The 21,957-nt window shown below is 38.0% G+C and overlaps 1 protein-coding gene across 3 annotated transcripts in view; it reads right to left on the bottom strand.

The window, feature by feature from the left end:
• Positions 1 to 21,957, bottom strand: part of DLC1 (DLC1 Rho GTPase activating protein) — a 239,190-nt gene that overhangs the window by 87,993 nt on the left and 129,240 nt on the right. Inside the window, exon 1 of one of the 3 annotated variants that reach the window (XM_065737004.1) lies at positions 5,074 to 5,317. The exons of the other annotated variants lie outside the window; for them this stretch is intronic. Coding sequence (XP_065593076.1) covers positions 5,074 to 5,188 — 115 coding nt within the window. The 5' untranslated portion in view covers positions 5,189 to 5,317. Of the gene's footprint in view, positions 1 to 5,073; positions 5,318 to 21,957 lie in introns of those variants that run through there. 3 annotated transcript variants of the gene reach the window in all.

The following is a 21,957-nucleotide window of genomic DNA, read 5'->3' as shown; positions in this document are numbered from 1 at the left end:
ATAGCAGCTTTAATAGTTTCCCTCAGATGAAATCTCCCTTATTTACTTCCTTTACCTTTTATATACATTTGTACATCATAGAATCATAGAATGGTCTGGGTTGAAAAGAACCTAAAATAACATCTAGTTTCAACCCTCCCTGCCATGGGCAGGGTTGCCAACCACTAGAGCAGGCTGCCCAGAGCCACATCCAGCTTTGCCCTGAATGCCTCCAGGGACGGGGCATATACTTGTGAACATACACACACATATATATATATGTATAAGCCTGGAGTATAAGCAATAGTTTTATGGATTATAAAGTAAAGTAAACAATAGGAATTGTTTAAGAATGAGTAAGTTCTATTCTCATAGATTTTGCAACCCAGAAAAAGGCACATTTTAAGGTATCATAGTTATCAGGAAATTCTAAGTGAAAGCAGTAAGTACTAAAAGAAATCTAAGTACAGAAATGCTTTGTAATGAAGAACAAATTATGTAATGGAGTGAAGGAGAAGATAGTGTATCAGGTGATGCCAATGAACCTAAAAAGATCATGCAAAGAATGCTATGGCCAGTAATAGGAAAAGCTGTATAATGATATAATGCTAAGCAATTATCATAAATTAAAAAATAAAAAGTCTACTCAAAGGAGCCTGCCAACAAGATCTTCATAAGTAGATTCAGAAGTAAGCCAGTCTTTATGCATGCATGAAGCTTACATGAAAGCTGTCTGATGGCCTTCTGAAAGGAATCTAAATGGAGTATGATTTAATGGTATTACTTTTCTGTAGTACCAGAATTCCTTCTATTTCTATCCTTAGGAAGAACTTGCAAGGACATATATAATCTTTCCAGATGATTAAAACTCTGTTAAAGTAGGCATAATGAGAAGTGGTCTGTAACAGATCTTCACTAATGACTGAATTTTCATTTTTTTGGCACTTAACACAAAACAAAACAAATTAAAAGAAGAATGGCAAAACCTCACTTCACATTTATTTTAGTCTAAAATTAAAATATTATAGAGAATGAAAATAAGAAAACTAAAATTAATTCTGAAGTTAATGACACATTGTGAACTTTCATTGAAATTTAAGAAAAGAATGACATAAAAAGTATAACCAGTGAGTATCTAAATAAATAATTTCAAAGAGAAAAGTTGCAGCTTTACTTTTTAAAATGACAAATAAGTTATTTTTTTTTTTTTTCGGAGATGAGGGACTTATATTAACTAAGTTAATACAGCACAACTGGCCATAATTCACCAAACACTACTCTATTAATATATTATGTTTGTCTGTAATATTGGATGTTTCAGAAGACAATTTAGCTTTCTCATTAAGAAAAGTATAGAATTAATCAGTTGTACTCAGTTTCTGATTGCGATTGCTAAAAATTGCTAGTGAAAATGCAAAAAAATCGAGGATCATGTCTTAAGTTAGACATAATAAGTTTTAGTAAAAGGCAGAGAAATGTCACATCACGTGACCTACAATCTATCATGCAGATAATTCAGCCAACAGTGGAGGCAGTGGGAGAAGTGACTACAACATTTTTAAGCTATGTATGATTCTGAGCTGAGAGTTCTGGGGAAGTTCACCCAATACTGCTTTCCTTCTTGTACATCCAGCCGTGGTCCGTACTGGGAGGTCTGTCTGCTAAATGAACCAGCATGCTTCCCTTCCCTGCTGAGAATGTGGTCTGACATCAGTAAGGGGAATGAGCTGCATTTGGAATTCCCAAGGACATGTTCTCATGTATATAGTAGCACTGTGATTTTTGTATTGTCCATTTAGAGAACCTAGCAACTTGATCTCATTCTGTCCTCTTATTCTTTTCTGCTCATGCAATTGCCCCAAATTATATCCCAACTCTACTGAGCATTTTTTTATTTCCCTGCAATAGAAATGCTTCCACTGTGTTTAGTGAATTATTTAATATTCATTTTCCACATTTTAAGATCACCAGACATGACTGTAAACATGTGTCTAGATTCTTGTCTGCACAAACTAAGGAGAACAAAAGATGCTGAGTGCAAAACCATGAGCTGACATTAAAAGCCTAACCATGATGTGACCATACTGAACTGCAACTCACTGCTGCTCAGGAAAAGTATTTTGCATGCTACTCCACTACAACACCTTACATTTATACAAGTGTTCTTGATTGGCCATGCCTTGCTGGGCCAGAGGCCATTATGCCACATGAAGAGAGGAACATGCAGCTTCTAAGCCTTTATATTAGGGTTCAGCACCAATATGAGGGTGTTGCACTGTATTACTCCATCATGGCCACAGTGGGACAGCATGCAGAGTACCTGAGAAGACAGTCCCTGTTAATTTGCAGTCTTTTACCACATCAGTTCAAAAACCAAGAGGTCTTCAGCTAAAGTCCTTTGGTTTCATTCAACACTAATAGCCCTTTGAATACTTTTTCTTCAATAATAATGCTCTTTCACTTTGTTGTTCAGACTACACAGTCTACTGCAAAAGACATATCAGAAAAATTTCGGTGAAGTTTTCCCAGAGTATTTATAGAGGCTACCTGCCTCTGTATACATTATCAAACTGCTTGTTTAATGATTATATCAGACTATATTGCATGATTTGCTATCCTTTTGTGCAGACTACCTGGTTGTTTTTAAAGGCAACACATTTTTTTTAATTACTTTATCTAGAATATTCCACAAAGGTTGCATACTTTACATTTTCTTATTTCTTTTGCTCATATCTAGTTCTTTCTTTAAAGGTGTGTCCTGATAACACAAATTGCTGATCTAAGTGGATTTCTTAATTCAGAGTCATGACACTTTCCCATTTTTCAGTTGTCAGCAGTTTAAACTGCTGATATTCTGGAGAGTAAACAGCAACATGGTTTATTGCTGTTTTGTTTCTCTTCCTGAATCTCTGTTGTTTATGAAGTACTTTCAGGAATACACACTGATATCTGCTCTCTAACTGCCCTACTGTACTGCTTATTGGGTGTTCAGCATGATTTTCTGACTTTCTGACTAACAGAAGCCCAAATACACTAAGGGTCTGACAACACTACATCACTGGCAGAGCCTGGAAAATAGAACTGTCACTACTCTTAAGAGTCCTCTAACATCTAAGTCTTGTTTTGATAAAAACTGTGATGGCTCATAACCATCTGCCAAGAAGAATAAAAACATGCCAATCCTTATCAGCACAGTTAAAGGGTTCATGTTCACTCCTCATTTCTAGGAATGTGACAGTCTCAAGAAATATAATTAGCTGCTGTCTATCCCCCAAATTCTGAAGGTTAAATATATACGTTTATCAAAGACTTTTTATATCCTGATAAAGCCTACATATTTCCATATATAGGTCACGTATAGTGGGTATAAATATGATATACATATCATTGTATGCTTTTGTGTGTGAGACAATGAAAGGAAAATAACTTTACAGAAGACAGTGGTAATAGCTGTCTCCTCTGGACACAGCCAGAGGCACTTGGAATCTGTTGATACCAATGCCATCCTGAATTTAACCATAAATTAAAAAAGTTTACTTGAAATCACTCACATAAACATCTCAAGCAGGTGGAATGGAAGCACATACCAGGGTAAACAAGTGTCCAGTTGACCAGGCAACACACAGATCAGACAAGGGCTCAAGTGGCCCTACCAGTTTCCATTTTATAGATTTGTGCAACATCCATGCCTTTTTATAAAACTTAATTTCTTCTCACTGCTCCTTCTGTTGAAGGTTCAGCAACATCCCAATCATCAAGGGCCTGTGCTTTGACTGCTGTTCCATGTCATGCAGATTTTGAGCTTCCCAATTTTTTAACTTTAAAACACCTCTGAAATATGAAACATCTGTCCAGTTCAGTTTGTCATGGAAGAGATGAATGTCTGGCACTTTCACAGCACTGGCACCTTGGTGATGAACTGCTGAGACTGAAGTAAATATGCTGTCCTCATCTCTGACATGTGATCATGAGGTCTTACTGTAAGAGCATGAGGCCTTACTGTCAGAGCAGTAAAGCTGAGGTCCTCAGTTCAGAAAAGTCATTATCCCTGATTAGGAACAAAAAGTATCTTTCCACTAGAACACTGCACAGAGCAAATCCCACTGATTTGAAGCATGTTTCTGACTCTGCTTCTCTTCATTGGTCATGGTCACTAAGCCTAACTACCTCCTGTAACCGGTTCTGTAATCAGCACACCATTAACAGTACCAGTGACATATCTAGCTACTCTCATTCCTCTAAAACGTAAAGTACAAGAGAATGACATAAAAGTTCAGTTTATATTTGTGAGCCACAAGATCTGCTCTCAGTCATCCTGATCTTATCATTGCTCACATTTCTCCTCCCTCCTCCCCCGCTGTAAGTAAACAAACAAACCACAGCAGTCCCTCTGGCAGGTCACACCCATTGTGCAGCTCCACTGCCTTGCTCTGAAACCTCTCAGTGCCTTGACAATAAAAGTAACAGCCCCAGCAGGATGAATGAGAAGTACTGGATCTAACACCCAGACAACAACAGCAGAGGAAAATCAAATGAGTTATCCCCTCCTCCAGCCCTCTGCTAGTTTGCCTCAGGCTTTCGGGTCAAAATAAAAATGTGAACTGTGACCATGTCGTTGGTGCTTAATTTCTGTCTCAGCAGCTCATCTCTGGCATATCTGAGGCTCACTTGGAGCTTGCAGCACTAGCAGCCTGGCCAGAGGAAATACCAGCCATGGCTCAGTGCGTGGCCCCGCTACTCTGACTGACACGCTGCTTGGCTCCGGAATGGAACGCGCTGAGGTACAGCAGAGCCTCAGAGCGCTGGCTCCGACCTAGCAGCAAAATAAAACGCTTCGGCATTCTTCAGCTCTGGAAATCACGACAGCAGATTCATATTCTTTTCTTTTAGCTGCTGTTTATGTTGCCTAGTTAGAGCACCGCATGCAGCTCCCACTGTAGGCGTAGCGCCGAAGTAACATGACACAGAAGCAAAACACTAGAGAAATACTTAGAAGCGTCACCAATTCATTATGCAAATGATACGGCTAATTACCATTATTGATTACACTGCCTTGTGAATCTTAAAGCATGCTTATTTCAATGCCTCTCTCACCTGCCAGACGTCTGTCTCGCGTGTTTTTCCAGATAACATCCAAGGCTCTAGCAGTGGAGTCCCTGATATGATCACTGAATGATCTCCTCAGAGGGGCTTTCGCGGGGTGATTCATAATGCAGATCGATCACTCATCCACAGGTGAACAGCTGCAGCTTGGCCCTAGGAGAAAGGGCATCCTTTGCCCTGGGCTCTGTCTGAATTTCTCTCCAGTAGGCAGGCAGGTTACTTCATGGAATTTGTCGTCAGCCCTACGGAGCTTTCCCTTGAAGAGTCAGGCATTGCAGTTCTCACTGCGGATGCAGGAAAGCTCAGACTGCAGCCAGCCTACTGGAAAGCTGCCAAAATCTTACATCTGGAACAGTTTACAAATGAGCTAACGATACAGTCATTTAGATTTTGAGCTTTATTTGTGGATATCTATAGGATTCTAGCTTCCTGTTTAATCAAATAACTTACTGGACACATACTTGCACGGTCATTTATTAGGATAATATTTCCCTGCTTAACTGATATTTCAGGTAATCTTTCACGTTTTGACATGAAAAAGGTAAATTATTGGAAAGAGCTACAGTTATGTTAAATACCTGTGGTTCAGGCATTTTATATTTTAATCAGATTTTTTCCTGCATATCACCCTATTTGTGGCACTGAATTGGGCCTGATTTTGATTATGTAGTACTTTATGTAGTAATGAAGGGATAAAAATACAAAATCTGGAGGAAAATTTGAAAAGCAAAAAGGAAGAGGGAACTAGGCATCTGCATATCTGTCAGAGATAAAATTCTGTTTGTAAGCTTATGCATGTAAATCAGATGAATGGACACAGTAAAAAGCCATTTGCCCTTCCTTATTTTGACCTTTTTAATTGATTACCATGTCCTGTGACTTCCCTGAGGGAAGAAGAAAGGAATAAGGGGGTAGATGAGACTCTTTTTTTCCATCCTAATATGTGTGAGCTGCCTGTCCTAACATGTGAAGAGGTGAGAGGTCCCACTCTGAAAACCTAATTCCATTTGACATCAGTGAGAGAAAGGACTGTAGAAAAAAGTTGTCCTCGTGTTAATTCAAGGTGGAGTCCTTTATTCTTGCTGCAGCAACTGCAGTTTAAAGTCAGATACCATTATTTTATTGAGAAGGGTTACGTTTTCATTAAATTGATTGATTAACTTCTCACAAGGTTGTCAAACACAGATTGAACTTCAGAATTGCAAGTTTCAGCCTGTGGATTTACATTCCCTATCAACTCATTCTTAATAACAGAAGTGTTTTTTCTTTTAAATGTATAAATAGATAATTTATTTCACATTTTTTTGCTGCAGCTTTTCTTGTGCTTTCTCAGGTCCCTGTGTTTTTGCTAGTCCTCATTTCCTTTAAGACAAATCATTATCTCATTTTGCCAACGCAAAGAAACGTACAGGATCTGAAGCAGTGTAAATGAGGAAAGAACCCTCTCACCATCTACTTAATGCAGATCATAATTTCTTCCCATCTAGATCTTTGTCTTTTATCTTTATGGAATATCTTTGAACACAACCAATAGCAGCAAGGGATCTCCAGAGTTTCCCCTCCTACTTTTCAAGGCCTGATGGAGAAAGAAACAGCCAGCTCTATAGAGAAATTACACAGTCTTGAAATACATTTTGATTTTTTTTTTTTCTATTCTGGCAAAATTTCCCTGTGAAATGTGACAGTGCTTCCATAAGCAAATAAAGACATCATGGCTGCACTGTAATCTGTCTACTTGGAAACTTAGAAAACACAGACACCGTGCTCCAGTGACATCTGTCATTATTCCTGTCAGTGACTAGATCAGAAAAGTACTAGTTCATTTTTAAATGAGGTTTCAATAAGCTGGAAGAAAAGCATTATCTAAATCTGGAACTCAATAGGTATAACTGCATTTCAACTGAATACCACTGTCAGAGGACAACAGAAGGCAATGTGGAGCAACTAAAAGACTGCTGAGAAGCCTTTCTATGTCTACATAACCACAAAGGGTGAATTTATACAGTGAAAAAATTGTACCCAGTTTGTGACAAATCTTGAGGTGGGTTACCTTGAACAAAATCTTCCTGAGTCTTATATAATGAGTGAATCCTCACTAAATGCTCACTGGTGAAGTAGCAGGTTACATCTTCTGACTCAGCTTCATCTGAAAGCAGCTGAGCTCCCTGTGCTCTGAGATTGCTTGGAGATTTGAACCAAAGGGAATTGCTGGAAGATTCTTGTCAAAGGCATACTCCTGGTCCAGATTAGAATGACAATAAAAACAAATTCAAGAATATTCATTTTAGTAGCTAAGCCAACTGAAGAGCTGCTCTGAAAGTAATGCCTCATATTTTATATTGCAGATGTGGAGGCTGATGGTATGAGTATAGAGGTTGATCTTTCCCTCCAGTATTTCATTACATTTTGTTGCCATGTGACAGATAGCAGCAGATGGGCAGTCTGACACAATAGCATCTGACATGGAACTGTGTGTGAAACAAAAGTCTGGAATTGAATTCCTTCATGGGGAAAAACTGGCACTCACTGACATTCATCAATGCTTTCTGGATATTCACGGAGACCAAACAGTGGATGTGAGCACAGTGAGGTGGTGAGCTCCAGCACTGGTGACAGCGATGTGAAAGACAAGCCACATTCTGGACAGCCATGCATGGCTCTCAAAACATGAAATGAAGAGTGTCTTAATCAGCTCATCTGCATGAATCAGTGGATTACAGCCAGGTAACTGTGTATGGAGTTTAACATTGCCTCAATGCATTGGAAATAATGGTGGCAAAGTTGGAGTCTCACACAGTTTGTGCCAGGTGAGTCCCATGAATGTTCACATAGGAGCAGAAAGAACCAATGTTCATAGGTTCATAAGGTTGGAAAGGACCTACAAGATCATCTAGTCCAACCATCCCCCTATCACTATCCCTACCCAACTACCAAATCAAATCCCTTAGCACCTCATCTAAACGCTTCTTGAACAGATGTGAGCCTGAATGTTGCAGTTTTCTGGATTACATCTGAATTCCCCATCAAAGAAAAAGTTAAAGATTCAGCCCTCAACAGGTAAAGTGACGTGCACAGTCTTTTGGGACAGAAGCGGGATAATCCTTCTAGATTTCCCGAAACCTAGTAAAACAATCAACTGTGACTTTTACACTGTGATGCTGATAAGCTAAAAGCTCAAACTGCCAGGCTGGGGGCGAGAAGAACATCTTTGTCTTGCAACATGATAATGTTCGGCCCCATATTGGTTTGAAGACCTTGGAACACATTGCAAATCTTGGCTGCACTGTCTTACTACACCCAATGTATAGTCCAGATTTGGTGCTTTCTGACTTCAATCTGTACAGTCCAATTAGAGACGGATTGTGTGAGCAACATTTTCCTAGCAATGATGCCTTCATAGCAGCTGTAAAAGAGTGCATCAGCTTCACTCTCAGTTGCAGATATTTATGAGCAGGCCATGCAGGCTCTTTTTCATTGCTGTTGAAAATGCATGGATAATGGCGGTGACTATGCTGAAAAATAGCTTTATAGCTGAGAATTCCCTCCATCAAACAGTATTACTGTGCTATTTGTACATGATGTAGTTTCCATGGAAATAAATAGGAGGCATTACTTTCAGAACAATCTACATATATTGCAGATTAGTGTTTAATTCTTTGAGCACATTTATGGGTTCTGTTACATATATAGGAATGTTGTAGCTCAAAATATTTCAAATTGTCTGTGCAATCTGTTCAATGAAATGAACTGGAAAATGTCAGAATTACCCAGCAAAGGGAAAAGGGGAGTAAAGATAAACTATAACAAATCAGAGGAAGATGGCTAAGGGATTCTGAGAAGTTGTTGCTACTTCACATGCAAATGGATTTAAGAATTTAATTATATGCCAGAAAATACTTAATGAACCATATACATGAAAACAATTAGATGTAAACAGGTTAAAATATAGGTAGAAAATAAAAGGGCATTCGTTTTAGAAGAGAGTAGACTGATATCAGGGAAAATAGCTAAAAGGATATTTGTACAATCAAAGAAGGAAATTTGAGATGCATGACATTCACTGTGGTCGTAAAATAAGCTGAGTTCTCTGTGCAATATGAAAGCCTAAAATGACTTTTAAATCCTGTTAGAAGGATGCATCAGAGCAGAGCTGCATCTCAAGCTGTATTGTTGCATTATTTAAGGACCACCCCTTGTGGAACAATGCAGTCGGTTTTGGTCTGGACTTCTTGATACCCAAAAGATGCTGAAATGAAACCCACAAAACTACATATGCTTGGGTACCAGCAGTTTGTGGCAGTGTGTCCACGATGGCAAAGAGTTCTACACTGGGAAACACGTGCATTTAGAGGAAAGCTGATGAGCTACCCCTGCTGCTGTGCTGCTATCCAACAAGACCTTCCACACTGCAAATGTGGCTCTGTCTTTGGAGAAAAGCAAATGAAACTGCACAATGACAGATCCTGTGCAAATGATAACTGCCAATGTAGAGCTTTTTTCCCCTTTAGCTCAGAAATATTCTCTCCTCACAGATGTTTGTGAGAAGACATCTGCCCAAATCACATGCTTGTAATAAACTTAGGATTGTTTGGGTGGAAAAGCTTACCCCATTACTCTTGTGATTTTGCACTAACAGCCTCAACTAAGAGAGGATGCCTCTGGTGCCAGGTGTATGTGTAGAGAACTTGGCTAGTGAATTTTTGTTGGAGGTCAACATGAACTTACTAATTTACGATGAAAACTGTTAATCTGAACAGTTACACTGAAGCACTGGGAATGACATGAAAGAAGAAAGGTTTTAATGGTAAAATTGACACAGTGGCAAAGAAAAAGTTCTCAGAAGGAATGGCAAAATGTTTGGCTGGGGAATGTGCTGGGGAATATTTGGAAAGCAAATATCCTCCTTTAACTGGGAAATGGCTTATGCACCCTGATACATGTTACTTCCACAATTCAGTTATCTATACACAAGTACAACAACAAAATGCATGCAAAAATAAGCAAGGTCCTAATCCCACAACCACTATCTATGCAAAATGTATGATGAAGCTCAGTCTTTTTGTTTGAAAATTCAAACAAGACCAACAGCAGGCACAGATTTTTTAATTGAGTAGTGCTCATGGTGATCATAGTACAGTCAGTACTCCAACTATCCTAGAGAATTCCTTTTTACTTGATGAAATAACACGTAAAATATAAAGAAACAGTCAAAAGGTAAATTGGATGGGCCAGAAAAGATGTGTGCTGGATTGAAAAAAATATGAAGGGAATCTAAAGGAGAGTGGTCTGTTGCTGACGAGAGAGAAGTGCGTTAGCCAGTGTTTGGGTGAGTAAGGCTACAGCAGGCCCGGAAGAAGGCAGAACACACAAGCAGAGCAGCATGCATGCCTAAGAACAGCTTCTGTAGAATTCCAGAGGCAAATATTTATACAGACAGAACCCTACCTGCTTTCTAACTCTCCAGCCAGGACTGCCACACTACTGCCTCCAGTACAGCATCCTCTTCTCACCCAGCCCAGTCTGCCTCTAGTCTACAGCTACCAGGCTGCTTCCACTTTTCAGGAATCTTTTTGGAAATGGGTTTGTAATAAAAACAATGTTGTGCCTCTCTAATGTCATTCTTTAGGCTGGATCTTACTTGTGAAATGCTGCTCATTGTTCTTAAACACATAATCCATAAAGCAGCTGAAGCTACATCCTTTCTACTCCTGTAAGAGACTAATATCTTATATCACTGCCTCAAAGGTTGCTGATGAACATGTCCAAACATGTCCAAGCTTGACCTGGGCAAGGGTTGTGAAATCCCTTGTCTATGGGACAAGCTAAGGCAAAGGAAGATGCATCAGGTACTGGGGATGGACTGGGATGATGATCTCATTTTTGAGTTTTGGCAACATCCATCTTCTAGGAAGTAAGCAGTTATGCAAGCCTCACTCTCTTCAGGTTTGTTCAGAGTGCATCAACTTCCCCTTCTATGTGTTTATGAATGGGCAGATTCCTATGTTTATCTTTGGTTTATCTATGCAGTTCTGGCCTCTTGAGTCTGGAAGGATTTATGCTTTCAAAATATGCATAGCCAGAGACATTTCATTTTTTAAACCTGTTGCCAGTTTGAGCTTTTCTGTAATGTCAGCATTGCCTGCAACAAATGACATGGCAAATGCAGACTTGTTTGTGGAGCTTCCCTGATCTGATGCAGGAAAACAGCTTTTCTTATGTTACAGAATCAAAAAGGTAAAGCCATAACTCTCTAGAAGTATCACAAAGTAAGAGGGATCAACAGGTCTAATAAAAATGCCTGCTGTGCACATGTCATTGGTTAATTTCTCAGCAGGTGTCTCCAAATGCTACCTAGGAGATCAGACTGAGAACGGAGCCCTCTGAATCTGGGCTATTCTTTTCACCTTGTATATTTCTTTTTCTCCTTTCCAAGCACCCTTACAAGATAATCCTCACTGCTGTTTTTCTCTTCTGCCTTCTAAATCCTGCTCTGCCATGAATTGTACAGTTTCCTCCCCATCCCTGTCCTGGCAATGGCCCTCTGCATCATCTGTCCTCTGGTCCCTATTAATGGATGTTCTACTCTGCTCTGTGTTGCTCCCTTGACTCCTCCCTGGTGGGATGGGTGAATGTTTCCTACCAGTGTAGCACTGGATGTGATAGGTAGGAGCTGCTCAGTGTCCTGAACTCACTTGGAACTGCACCTGACATAACAACAAATGTTTGGGTGGTGCTTACTGCAAAGGTGCTTACAATGGGAGAGCACAGCTCACCCTCATATTATCCGTGTAATGGATGTCCAACACATGTCCAACAGAGATATCTAGCTCTCAGAACAGTGCTCTGTGCCATGTGTCACCCTGTAGTTAATCTCTGAACAGCCTAGGAGCTAAATGGATGCAGTCTGGAGAAGAGAGAATAAACCACACAACTGTTAAAGTTTCCTGAGCTAGCAGTCTGTCTGGATGGGACCACCACACTGCTTGCTTCTCCAGGGCAGCAGAGGTGTAGGGAGGCCCTCAGGCAACTTGCCTTTCTCCAGGTGGCTGTCATCTGTACACACTGCTCTTGTAAGTCATCCAGGTTTTGTACCCTCATACCATGGCCCAAATCTGCATTTCTGAACAACAGAATGTTTGAGTAGTTGGGAAGGAAATGCCCAAATCAAGCTACACCAGCAGCAGTCCATGATGCTGACCATGACTGTCATCAGTCTTGCCATCATGGATTTTTCAGTGTCTAAACAATTAGACTTATTTTGGTGAAACACTGAGATCTTGTCAAAATATCCAACAAATTGCTTTTTGTTGTCCTACAAGTACATGCTGGTAGTTCTATGAAAACTAGAGTAGCTTTAGTCTTCTATTATAGTTTTGCGAGTTTCAAATTGAATGTGATTCCAAATAATCACTATTAAAGAAGGCTGCTCTCTTAGTTTTACTGTGCTTTTTGTTGTAGTTTCTGTGGAAATGAATATAAGGAATTACTTTTGGAGCAGTGTCATTAGAGCCCTGCTTTACAAAGAACACTGTAGTGGACTTCAAAGTGTAAGCTTATCTGGTGATTTCTGGACCGTGGTTTCATGATCACTGTATGCTCCAAAAACAGTAAATAGTCCAATGCAGGAGAACAGGGAACATTTCTAACCACAGAAATAAATACAGAATAATTTGAAATTACTGAGTAACATGAAAGAAGATACAGACATGCATTGTACATAGTTCCATATTATTCTGTGTTGGTTTTTTTTAATGTAACCAGTTATGATCTACCCTTACATTATAGAAAATCCACCCCTGTCCCTGATGACAACTGTTTTTTGAAAAACTGAATATTATTGAGAAAAAACGGTACATTTAGTGACTACTGGTGCTATAGTTTAAGATTCAGATCAGAAAGAAAGTGTTAAAGCCTTATTGTGTTTAGCTACATGAGGCATCTGCCTCGGGACATTCACAGAAGTATTAATCTATAGGAGTACCCAAACACCTCCAGTTACCTGATTATATGTGCCAATGCAGAATAATAGATAGCAGTAGGCTGTGAACAAGGACAAGTTTTCATCATTAGCCATCTGTTATGCCTTACCAAAGCAAAATAGTATCAAATAGCATTGTTTCTTCCTCCATCACAATGATCTGACACAGAAATGGGCCATACCACGATATCTTTTTGCCAGCTGATTAATGCAGTACAGCTTCAGTGGTCTCATAGTAGGGTTAGGAAAGGGTGATAAAGTCTCACAGAACAAGATACATGGTCTATGGTACTCCTTTCTTTCCAGTGGAAATGAAAATGTATCAGTATGCAAAACTGCAATAATATCAAATCACAGATTCCACAGAAGTTATGAAAAAAATAAATAAATAGCCCAAACTGCTCAATACTTCCCAAACAAATCCCTATTGTTATTCCCTATTATAATTGGCCTCTATAATCTTCTTTCACAATTAGCTGTTTTTATTCCTTATCTTATGTTTTTGTTTCTTTTTCCTGTTCACATCTACCACATCATACAAAGATGTTGAGCTCCCTAGGTTAAACGATTTCCTGTTTAGAGATCCCTTGTACAAAATTATACAATATAAAAAAAGATGTAAAAGCAATAAAATAAATTAGCTGGTCAGCAGTAACCAACACAAACACTGATTGTGAATCAAGCCAATTTTCTTGTAAAACATGGTTCTATGAGTTTAAAATGCTGTAGCAGAAGCGACTGGCTGGTGTCTGGGTGCATAGCACAGAGAGTGTTATGCAAGCCAGATTCATCTCAGCCAAGGGTAAACAGGGAGGTGATTCAGGCTGCAGATGGGGATCACCCTGAACAGAGAGATCAAAGAGCAGAAGGAAACTTTAAACCAAAGAAAAAGTTCCAGTGCTTGCAGGGTAAGATGGAAAAGGCTCATTCTTGAGAGGATTTAGTGAGGTTTAGGGGACTCATGGAAGTCTTCTTTAATACTGCCCTGTGTAATGTTTTGTTAAGTGATATAAAGAAGCTGAGCTGTCCTCTTTCCTTCTCATTTCTGCTGCTGCCGCAGCAACACTGTGAAACACGATCTCTGCATAAACTCGGTTTGTCACGTGAAGACAGGCAGAATCTATCCCTGCCTGAACATTTGTGGCTTATAGGTCAGAGAAAATGGGAGAGAAATCAGAGATCTTCATAGGAAGTGATGACATTTGCATGAGGAAGTAGGATCCCAACTGAATCTAAGCCTTATGATATACGCTCTGGAAGACTCTCAGTAAATTTTGAGATTTCACTAATTAAAGCATGGAGGATCAGTTTGTGAATGGTAATATCTCTTTGCTCAATTTTTTTTTTAATGCAAGATAGATAATTTATTTTTGACACTGTTTCAGTTCCTCAGACTCCTTAGTTCAGCTTCTATGCCACTCTTTCTTTGTGGCATAACTTTCTTGACATTATTTATGTGTTTATTTTAAATCCAGTTCTTAGAGGAAAACGAAAGAACATGCTAGTTTCCCAATTAGTACCTGATTATGATTTGGTACAGGAATTTGCTCTTTTGCAGAGGTAGTCCTTTTTTCTCCTATCTGAAAGTCTATTTAGCAAGACTATTGACAAGCCGCTGAGAAACTATTTCACAGCAGCTTAGCAGCATTGGATGTTAGCTGCCAACAAGGCAGATGTTTTTCTTACCTGGGGTATGTGCAGCCTAGGAACTCTTTGCAATAACAGTCCTGGGCTGCTGCTGCTAGCCCTACACCAGGTGTTACAAGTAAGAGAACTCATCTCATCTGTGCTTTTACCAACCCCAGTGCTTCATTTCACTGCAGGGTGGAAGATGGTCTCTCATCAAACTTAATAAGGCCTGAAAAGGTTGTGCTGAGGTTGGTGTGAAGCAGAAGCAGGAAGAGGCAGAGAGAGGCAATGGGAGGAGAGGGCAAATGTATCTGTTATCTACTGTAGCTCTACTTGCGTAGACTCGTTTTGACAATTAAAATTCTGCTGCTATGTAGCTAACAAGAGCTTGTCTTATGTAATATTCTGGTAGATTTGAACAGACTGCTTTCAGTGGTTGTCCTCTTTACTCTGAACAGAATATAATGCATTTTTGAGGGTCTTTTCTACTGTAGATGTTCTTTTCAGGGTACTGGCTGCAATTTTATTATTATTTAAAAATAATAGATACATCTATGTCTATACAAAAATGAAGTGTTGCATATTACTTTGTTGGACATTTTTCTTCTGGGGTTTGTTACGTCTTGCAGTAACTGCTCATTGCAAATTCTAATACCTAATCTTTCAGAGATAAAGGATCTAGTGTTTCGCTTCACCTTTTGTAAGCTTAATGTATCACAGACACAGGTTAAAGCTTTATGGGTAGTGTCAAAAATAATTACCCTAAAGATTAAAGCAGTCGTCACATGTACAGAAAGATACATTTTGCTATCCATAATAAAGCTTTTGTGAATAATGAATGTACACAGTATACCTCAAACACTTGCAGAGGAAATCAAAAACTGCAGCTAATGTTCTTATTAGATGTGAATGCTTCCTATTTAGTCCATAAAGTTAACAACACTATTAAATGGGGTTTTAATGACACGATATGGTTTGCTATTCCAGGAATTGGATTTCTTCATAACTTTCCTTAATTACTTCACAGCTAATCAGCTAAATTTGCTTCTGCATGCACTTTGTTGTTCCTGCTGGCATCTGGTTTCAGACAAGGCATATCTACCCTCTGAAGCATCACAAATTCTCCATGGAAAATCCTCATTTAGGTTTAAGTTAAAGCCCACCAGTACTTGGGCTGTCTAAGGAAGATGGTAGGTTTGGAGTGATTCGTTTTGGGACACAGTATTGTTTTGCCTAACTTTTAGGTCCCTCAGTACTGGCAGGCAAGTTCCCCTAATTTATTTGATATTCATTATTTGATATTCAGCTAATTGTACATTCCATGGACTGAAGAGCACTGCGTCTTCAGGACTGACCGCCCGACCTTTGTTTTGCTATGGCTGTATCTGACCTAATAACGTTTTACAGTCAATTCAAGTAAATTTTTTCAAAGGTAAGAATAGATATATGGTGGCTTTTACATATTTACTGATTTTGAAATAAGGATTATCTATTCATATCTACTTCAGTCTAAAAGTACTCTAGTCATTTGTTGTTAAAGAGATGTCTAGATGATGAGGTGTCACATAGAAAAACTTAATGTTCTATTTATAAGTGACACTGATTCCATGAATTTACACATTCAGTTTTCAGAGCCATCATTACACTAAACTTATAGTGATCTTAGAGAAAAAAACAACAACAACAACAAACAGCCAAGCCTCACCTTCAGTTTCAGTGCAAAACAGTATTCTTTTTGGATTAATACATATTAGGCCTTGAAAAAACTAATATCTAAAATAACCTCAGCAATCACATACATGGAAAAACTACTTAAAAGTCTCTTTATGTGCATTAGAAGCAAGGTAAGTATTAACGTCTCTCTAAGTACTTTATAACAAAAAGAGTGAGAGAAACAAATTGCTGATGAAATAGTGGAGAAAGTATTTCATATTTATCAGTAGATGATGCAAGAAATATATGTTAATTGGATAAAGGGAATAAAGCAATCCTCAAAGAAGACAATGAAAAAATAAAACAGAAGAACACAAAGCTTATACCTAAGATTGATAATTTAAAGTAATGTTTTAAATGTATACTTATTTCAAGTATTTAATTATTGATGAAAGGTATATATCTTAAATATTTGACAGGGAAGATAAGTGTGGTAGAAATGTATTTCTTCTTTACTATTCCTGATGTATTAATCATAATACTATTTTTTTCATCTATTACTAGAAAGAAAAACAATTTACATTCTCAGTATGTCCATAAGGAACAAGTAGATATATTCCATTTGGCACAAACGAATCTCTTCACAAATGCAGTACATAGTTTTACCCTATCCAGTACCACAAAGATGTCAACAAGTTTTGAAGGAATTTGGGTAACAGCAACATAAATGATTGTGGGTCGGGAGAGTTTGATTTATGAAGAAAGATTAAAACATGTTCTACTTAGCCAAATGACAGCTTATAATACAAGAGTGGAGTAACAATTATAGCCTACAAGTATTTAAAGGGTAAGCATACCAAGAAAAGGGTGAAAGTGTTAAAGTTTCAAAATACCGAACTTAATTGAAGAGTGTTGTTTTTACTTTGCTTTTCCTCTGAAGTAGGAGGACTAACTCATTGTGGAGCTTATATAAGGAAAAATAAAATACATGACTACAAGATCAAGAAGAAAAAGAGGCCAAAAGTGAAACGGAATGATGCACATATCAGCTATGGCACAAATCTTCAACTTAGAAAGTATTTAAGCATTCAATTTATCAAGATTAAAATTGAAAGAGTAAGATATAATAAGTTAAACAAGCAGAAAATAGTACTATAGAAAGCACATACAAGAGTTCATTCTACCTTTTGAAAGAACTGACCCTGAAAGTAAGTTTGCTTTTTTCAGTAAATTTCACAACTGCTTGATGACCTTTTACCCCTTTACATACTATCTCAGCCTGTGGAAAATGACCTGTTATTCCGATGACAAATTTGTCATATAGAAACTTCAGGTTTAAGCCGAAATAGGGTTAGATAGGGTATGCTCTGTAATAAATCTCAATCTCACATAGTGTGTTTATAGGCCAATGTGTTTATCACAGATATCATTCCTTGTGCAAAATAAACCGTGGAAAAAGACAGGAGATATTCACTGCATGCTTTTTCATGGATTGAATGACCTCAGCTCTATTTGCACATGGTGGTAGCTTTCTGAAAGCACTACAATAGAATGAGTGTGTCTTTAGGTGACATCAGCAGGAAAAGCCAGGAGATTTTTCCTTAGTCAGAGCTGTTCTTCAATATTCTTTTTCATAAGGAATCAAATAAAAGGGAAATATTAAAGTTATTTTTAAAGGATGGTATTTTTACAAGGATAATGAAAAGTTTATTTCACTCCAAGCATATATTTAGTCAAATACAAGAAAAGATTACATACATAAGCTAAAATAAAATACTTCTTTACGTTCAAATGAAAACTTCCACCATAGTTTATATGAGAAAAAGTACACTCATACAGGTATACTCCTGTGCTCTTGTACAGTTCTTAAAAGATGACTGATCCTAAGTTGCTTTTTTGTAGTTTGTACAGATAATGAATCAGAACTTGGCTAACTGGTCCTAAAATTCGTAAATGAAATGGAAATATATTTTTAAAGGTCAAAACTTAAATCTGTACTGTATACAAAAACATATATGGAAAGCTAGGCTTTAATGTAAGTTCTTTGAAGTTAAAAATGATTTGAAACTTTGTCTGTCCCCACAAAGTCATGACAGCTTTGAGTTTCAATTAATAGAATTAGAGTCAGCTACATAATTAACCTAATTTCGGCTGGAATAACCTAATTCTTTGATGTTGAAAACTAAAAAAATATATAGCAAAACCAGTCCTCTCTCTGGAAAGTTTCAGTATCTAGACAATAACATGAATAAATACTAAATTTGGGCAGATATAATTAATAATGATGAATTTTAATTGAACTTTCAAAGGAGATATCAGTTATGATCTTGTCATATTCTTAAGATTAATTTAGAAACACAGGAGTTAAGTCAAGGGTTTTCATTAGTCTTCACCTAAGGAATACAAGCCCCTTTTTTTATGCTTACCAAGTGTTGAAAACGGTAAGAAGACTACTTAAAAGTCAATCAGAGACCTTGAAAGGCATCTATGCACATGTCCTCGTTATGCTTTCTTCAGTAAAGTACTACAAATTGCCAACCAAAACATGGAATATATACTGTCGTCATATATAACTGTGAAATACTAAACACATATCTCACAAAAATTCTCTATATTTTGATCCTCAGTAGTCATACTGTTTCTTCTATGAGGCAATGCAAAGTAAAATTAAATACATCTCACATCAAATCTTTGCTATTTTAAAAAGAAATTCTGGGTTATTTCCTGTTTTCTGAATATCATAATATCTTAAAATCCTTCCATACATTGTCATGTTCACTTGTCATGTCTATCTTCAAGCATGTTGCCATGTTTCACGTTCCACGGAAGGTTAGGTGATTTTGTATCATTTTATGGAAAAGGGACTTTTTCTAACTTTCACACTGTTACCCACATGTAAATGTAAGATGGAACGTATATAATGCCATGAGAATCATGGGCGCATTTGAAGTTGCACTATTTATCAATGAAAATCATCCCATAAAAGGAGATCTCAAAAAAATTATAGTGGGAATAGTACATGCAGGAAGAAGCTGGAGTTGTGCACGCCCACAAACACCACAAACTTGCTGCTAGCACAGTGATGACCTTAGGCTCATTCTGCTTACCTTTGCCAAAAATACCAACATTCTGGATCCCTCTTTGGCAAAAAATGATAACTGAAAATGGTGCTTGCATTACTGTAAATATGTGCCGCTCTTACAGTTAAAAGCAGGGCTCTCTCTTTACTGAGATTACATGATCTTTATTCTTCAGGTAGGAAATAAAAGATGGTAACAGCAGGGACTTCTGTTAGGAACAATAGCCCTTAGCAAAAGGAAGGACTAGATCATGTTATCAACAGTCTATGTAAAGACGAGGTTTGCATAGTGCTTATGTGACATATTTTTGAAAATGACAAACAATCTACAGAAAATTTAGTCTAGCCAGAAAAGCTCAGGGTACTCATGCAACGGACACTGTACAGCTAGGAAACCCCCAAACTGAAGCAGAAATGAGGTGAGTCATGTGTCTTGAATCAGGGAAGTCCAGATGGGAACGGCTATGTGGAGGATACCCCATGAGAATGCTACCATGAGTGCAAAAGGAGCTGCTTAGTCTATAAATGGACAGTCTGTAACAGTCTCAATCTCTGGAGGAAGTCCATAGTCGCTCTTAAATATCAAAAACTGTTGTAGCAGCTTTTGAACAGCTATGTGGCTACTTCAAGATTTAATTCTAGGTCTGTTAGAATTATACCTTCTTAGCATTTATGTACATTTTCTATGCCAAATTCTCTAAGCTTGTCTGCATAAGTGTAGTCTTCATAAGTGATTTATTTCTTAAGACACTAGGAGCAGAAAGTTGCTGCAAGCTGTGTCTCGCTTGTTTTCTCCTTGTAGTTTTTTTTTGGCTGTGTCCCTTACTGCACTTCACTACTTTCTCATTTTCTAATGGGGTAATTGTTTGCACAGTTCACTGAAAGCCAGCTTGCTAAAAATACATAGGTTAAAAAATAGATGGACTTGGTGTGAATAATTTCAGTGATCCAGTTTACAGCAAACCCTTAAATTGCTGAACTTGGAAGGCAGTGAACAGCAATTTGGAAAGCTTGAGGTAGCAACACAAAGTCTCACCTTCAACACAAGGCTCTCTCAGGCAATTCCAGCCCTCAATCTATCTGTGCAAATATGAATCCTAAGCTGGCCCACAGAATACATAAAGAAGATAAATTCTCAATCGTAGCAGATTCATGCTATGGGAAAACAGGAATTATCAACTGAAAGCCTGGCTATAAATCACATTTAAAAACTGATGTTATGTATTTAAATACAAATCTACCCTGAGGTCTGCAAGAACTAGATTTCCTTCCTATTTATGAGGAAAAGGCTTAAGAAATAAAAGTTATCTCAAAGAACAATGAAAGAAATTAACTATTGGAGTCAAGGAAGATTTAGGAGGAGATGGTAGCTATGGACTTGGTATGACATCTTGCTGTGAACTGAATCATCACATTTTGTGATCATGCAAGTGAATAGGAAGATATCGGATAGACTCCCCCATTCAAGTAACATCAAATGACCAACACTAAGATCTTATGGTATCCAAAACCAAATGACAAGACTTGAGGCAAAACTATATACTAGAACATTGAAGAACCTGATACATGAAAAAGAGTGCTGTATTAGTTATTTTTGTGTTATGTAATTAAACATTATTAAAAAAAATCCAGATTCTACATAAAAATGCTCAGTTAAAAAAACAAAAACAACAACAATAGTGCCTGAGAAGCTTAGAGCAAAGGCAAGATTTGATGGCCGTATCTTTATTGTTAAGACCAGAACACACCTTGCTATACATTATGCAATTCCTTAAAACACTGAAATGTTATAAAAATTGTAAAGGAAAGTACATACAAGGAAAGAGGACATTTTATATTTCTATGGTACAATTATACTCTGAAATTTGTGCTATTTATACCATAAACCAGAGTTGCTCATTTCCACACTTTCCTTGTTTCTTCAAGGGCTGTTTTACAAATGAGTTAAGTGTCTAATGGCTGCAGGCTCAGGAAATTATTAGGCCCACTTCACTTGACTGAATCAATGAAATCTGTTGCTCCTTAACACAATATGCTGCTCAAAGTCCATTGGCATTAAAAGTAAATGCTGTCTCCTGATGCGTAAGTACACTGGTAGAACAGTGCTTGCTCACCATGGGTAGGTTTGGGATGCTAATTCAAGAGAAAACAAGTTCTGTTTAATGTGAAGTCTAGCTCCTGAGATTCTTTATTCTGTCACATAGATGTGAGGTTTTCTCCAGTTCCATCAGTTTGCAGTTAGGTTGCTTATAAGTAAGCATGAATATAGATAACCTAGTGATCATGCTACAGTTATGGCTACAGTGACTACCATTTACCCTTACTAACAACTTGACCATCCAAAACACATTAGCAGCAAAATGTTAGTTGTAGCTTGGCATTGTTCTGCCTATTCCAAAGGCTGGTCCCAGAGAAGAAGGAGATCCAATGAAACAATATCTAGTACAAGCAGCTGCTATGCCAAGCGCAAGGAGCTGCTCCTCAGGGAGAATAAGCTGGGTCCAGCCCTTCTTGCCTAACAGGGAATGGTCTGCCA

Source organism: Cyrtonyx montezumae, unplaced genomic scaffold (genome assembly GCF_038088225.1).
Source record: "Cyrtonyx montezumae isolate F1298 unplaced genomic scaffold, pur_monq_1.0 scaffold_2, whole genome shotgun sequence".
NCBI classification, from domain to species: domain Eukaryota; kingdom Metazoa; phylum Chordata; class Aves; order Galliformes; family Odontophoridae; genus Cyrtonyx; species Cyrtonyx montezumae.
Note: the sequence above shows the minus strand (reverse complement) of the source record. Positions and strands in the feature narration are given on the sequence as shown.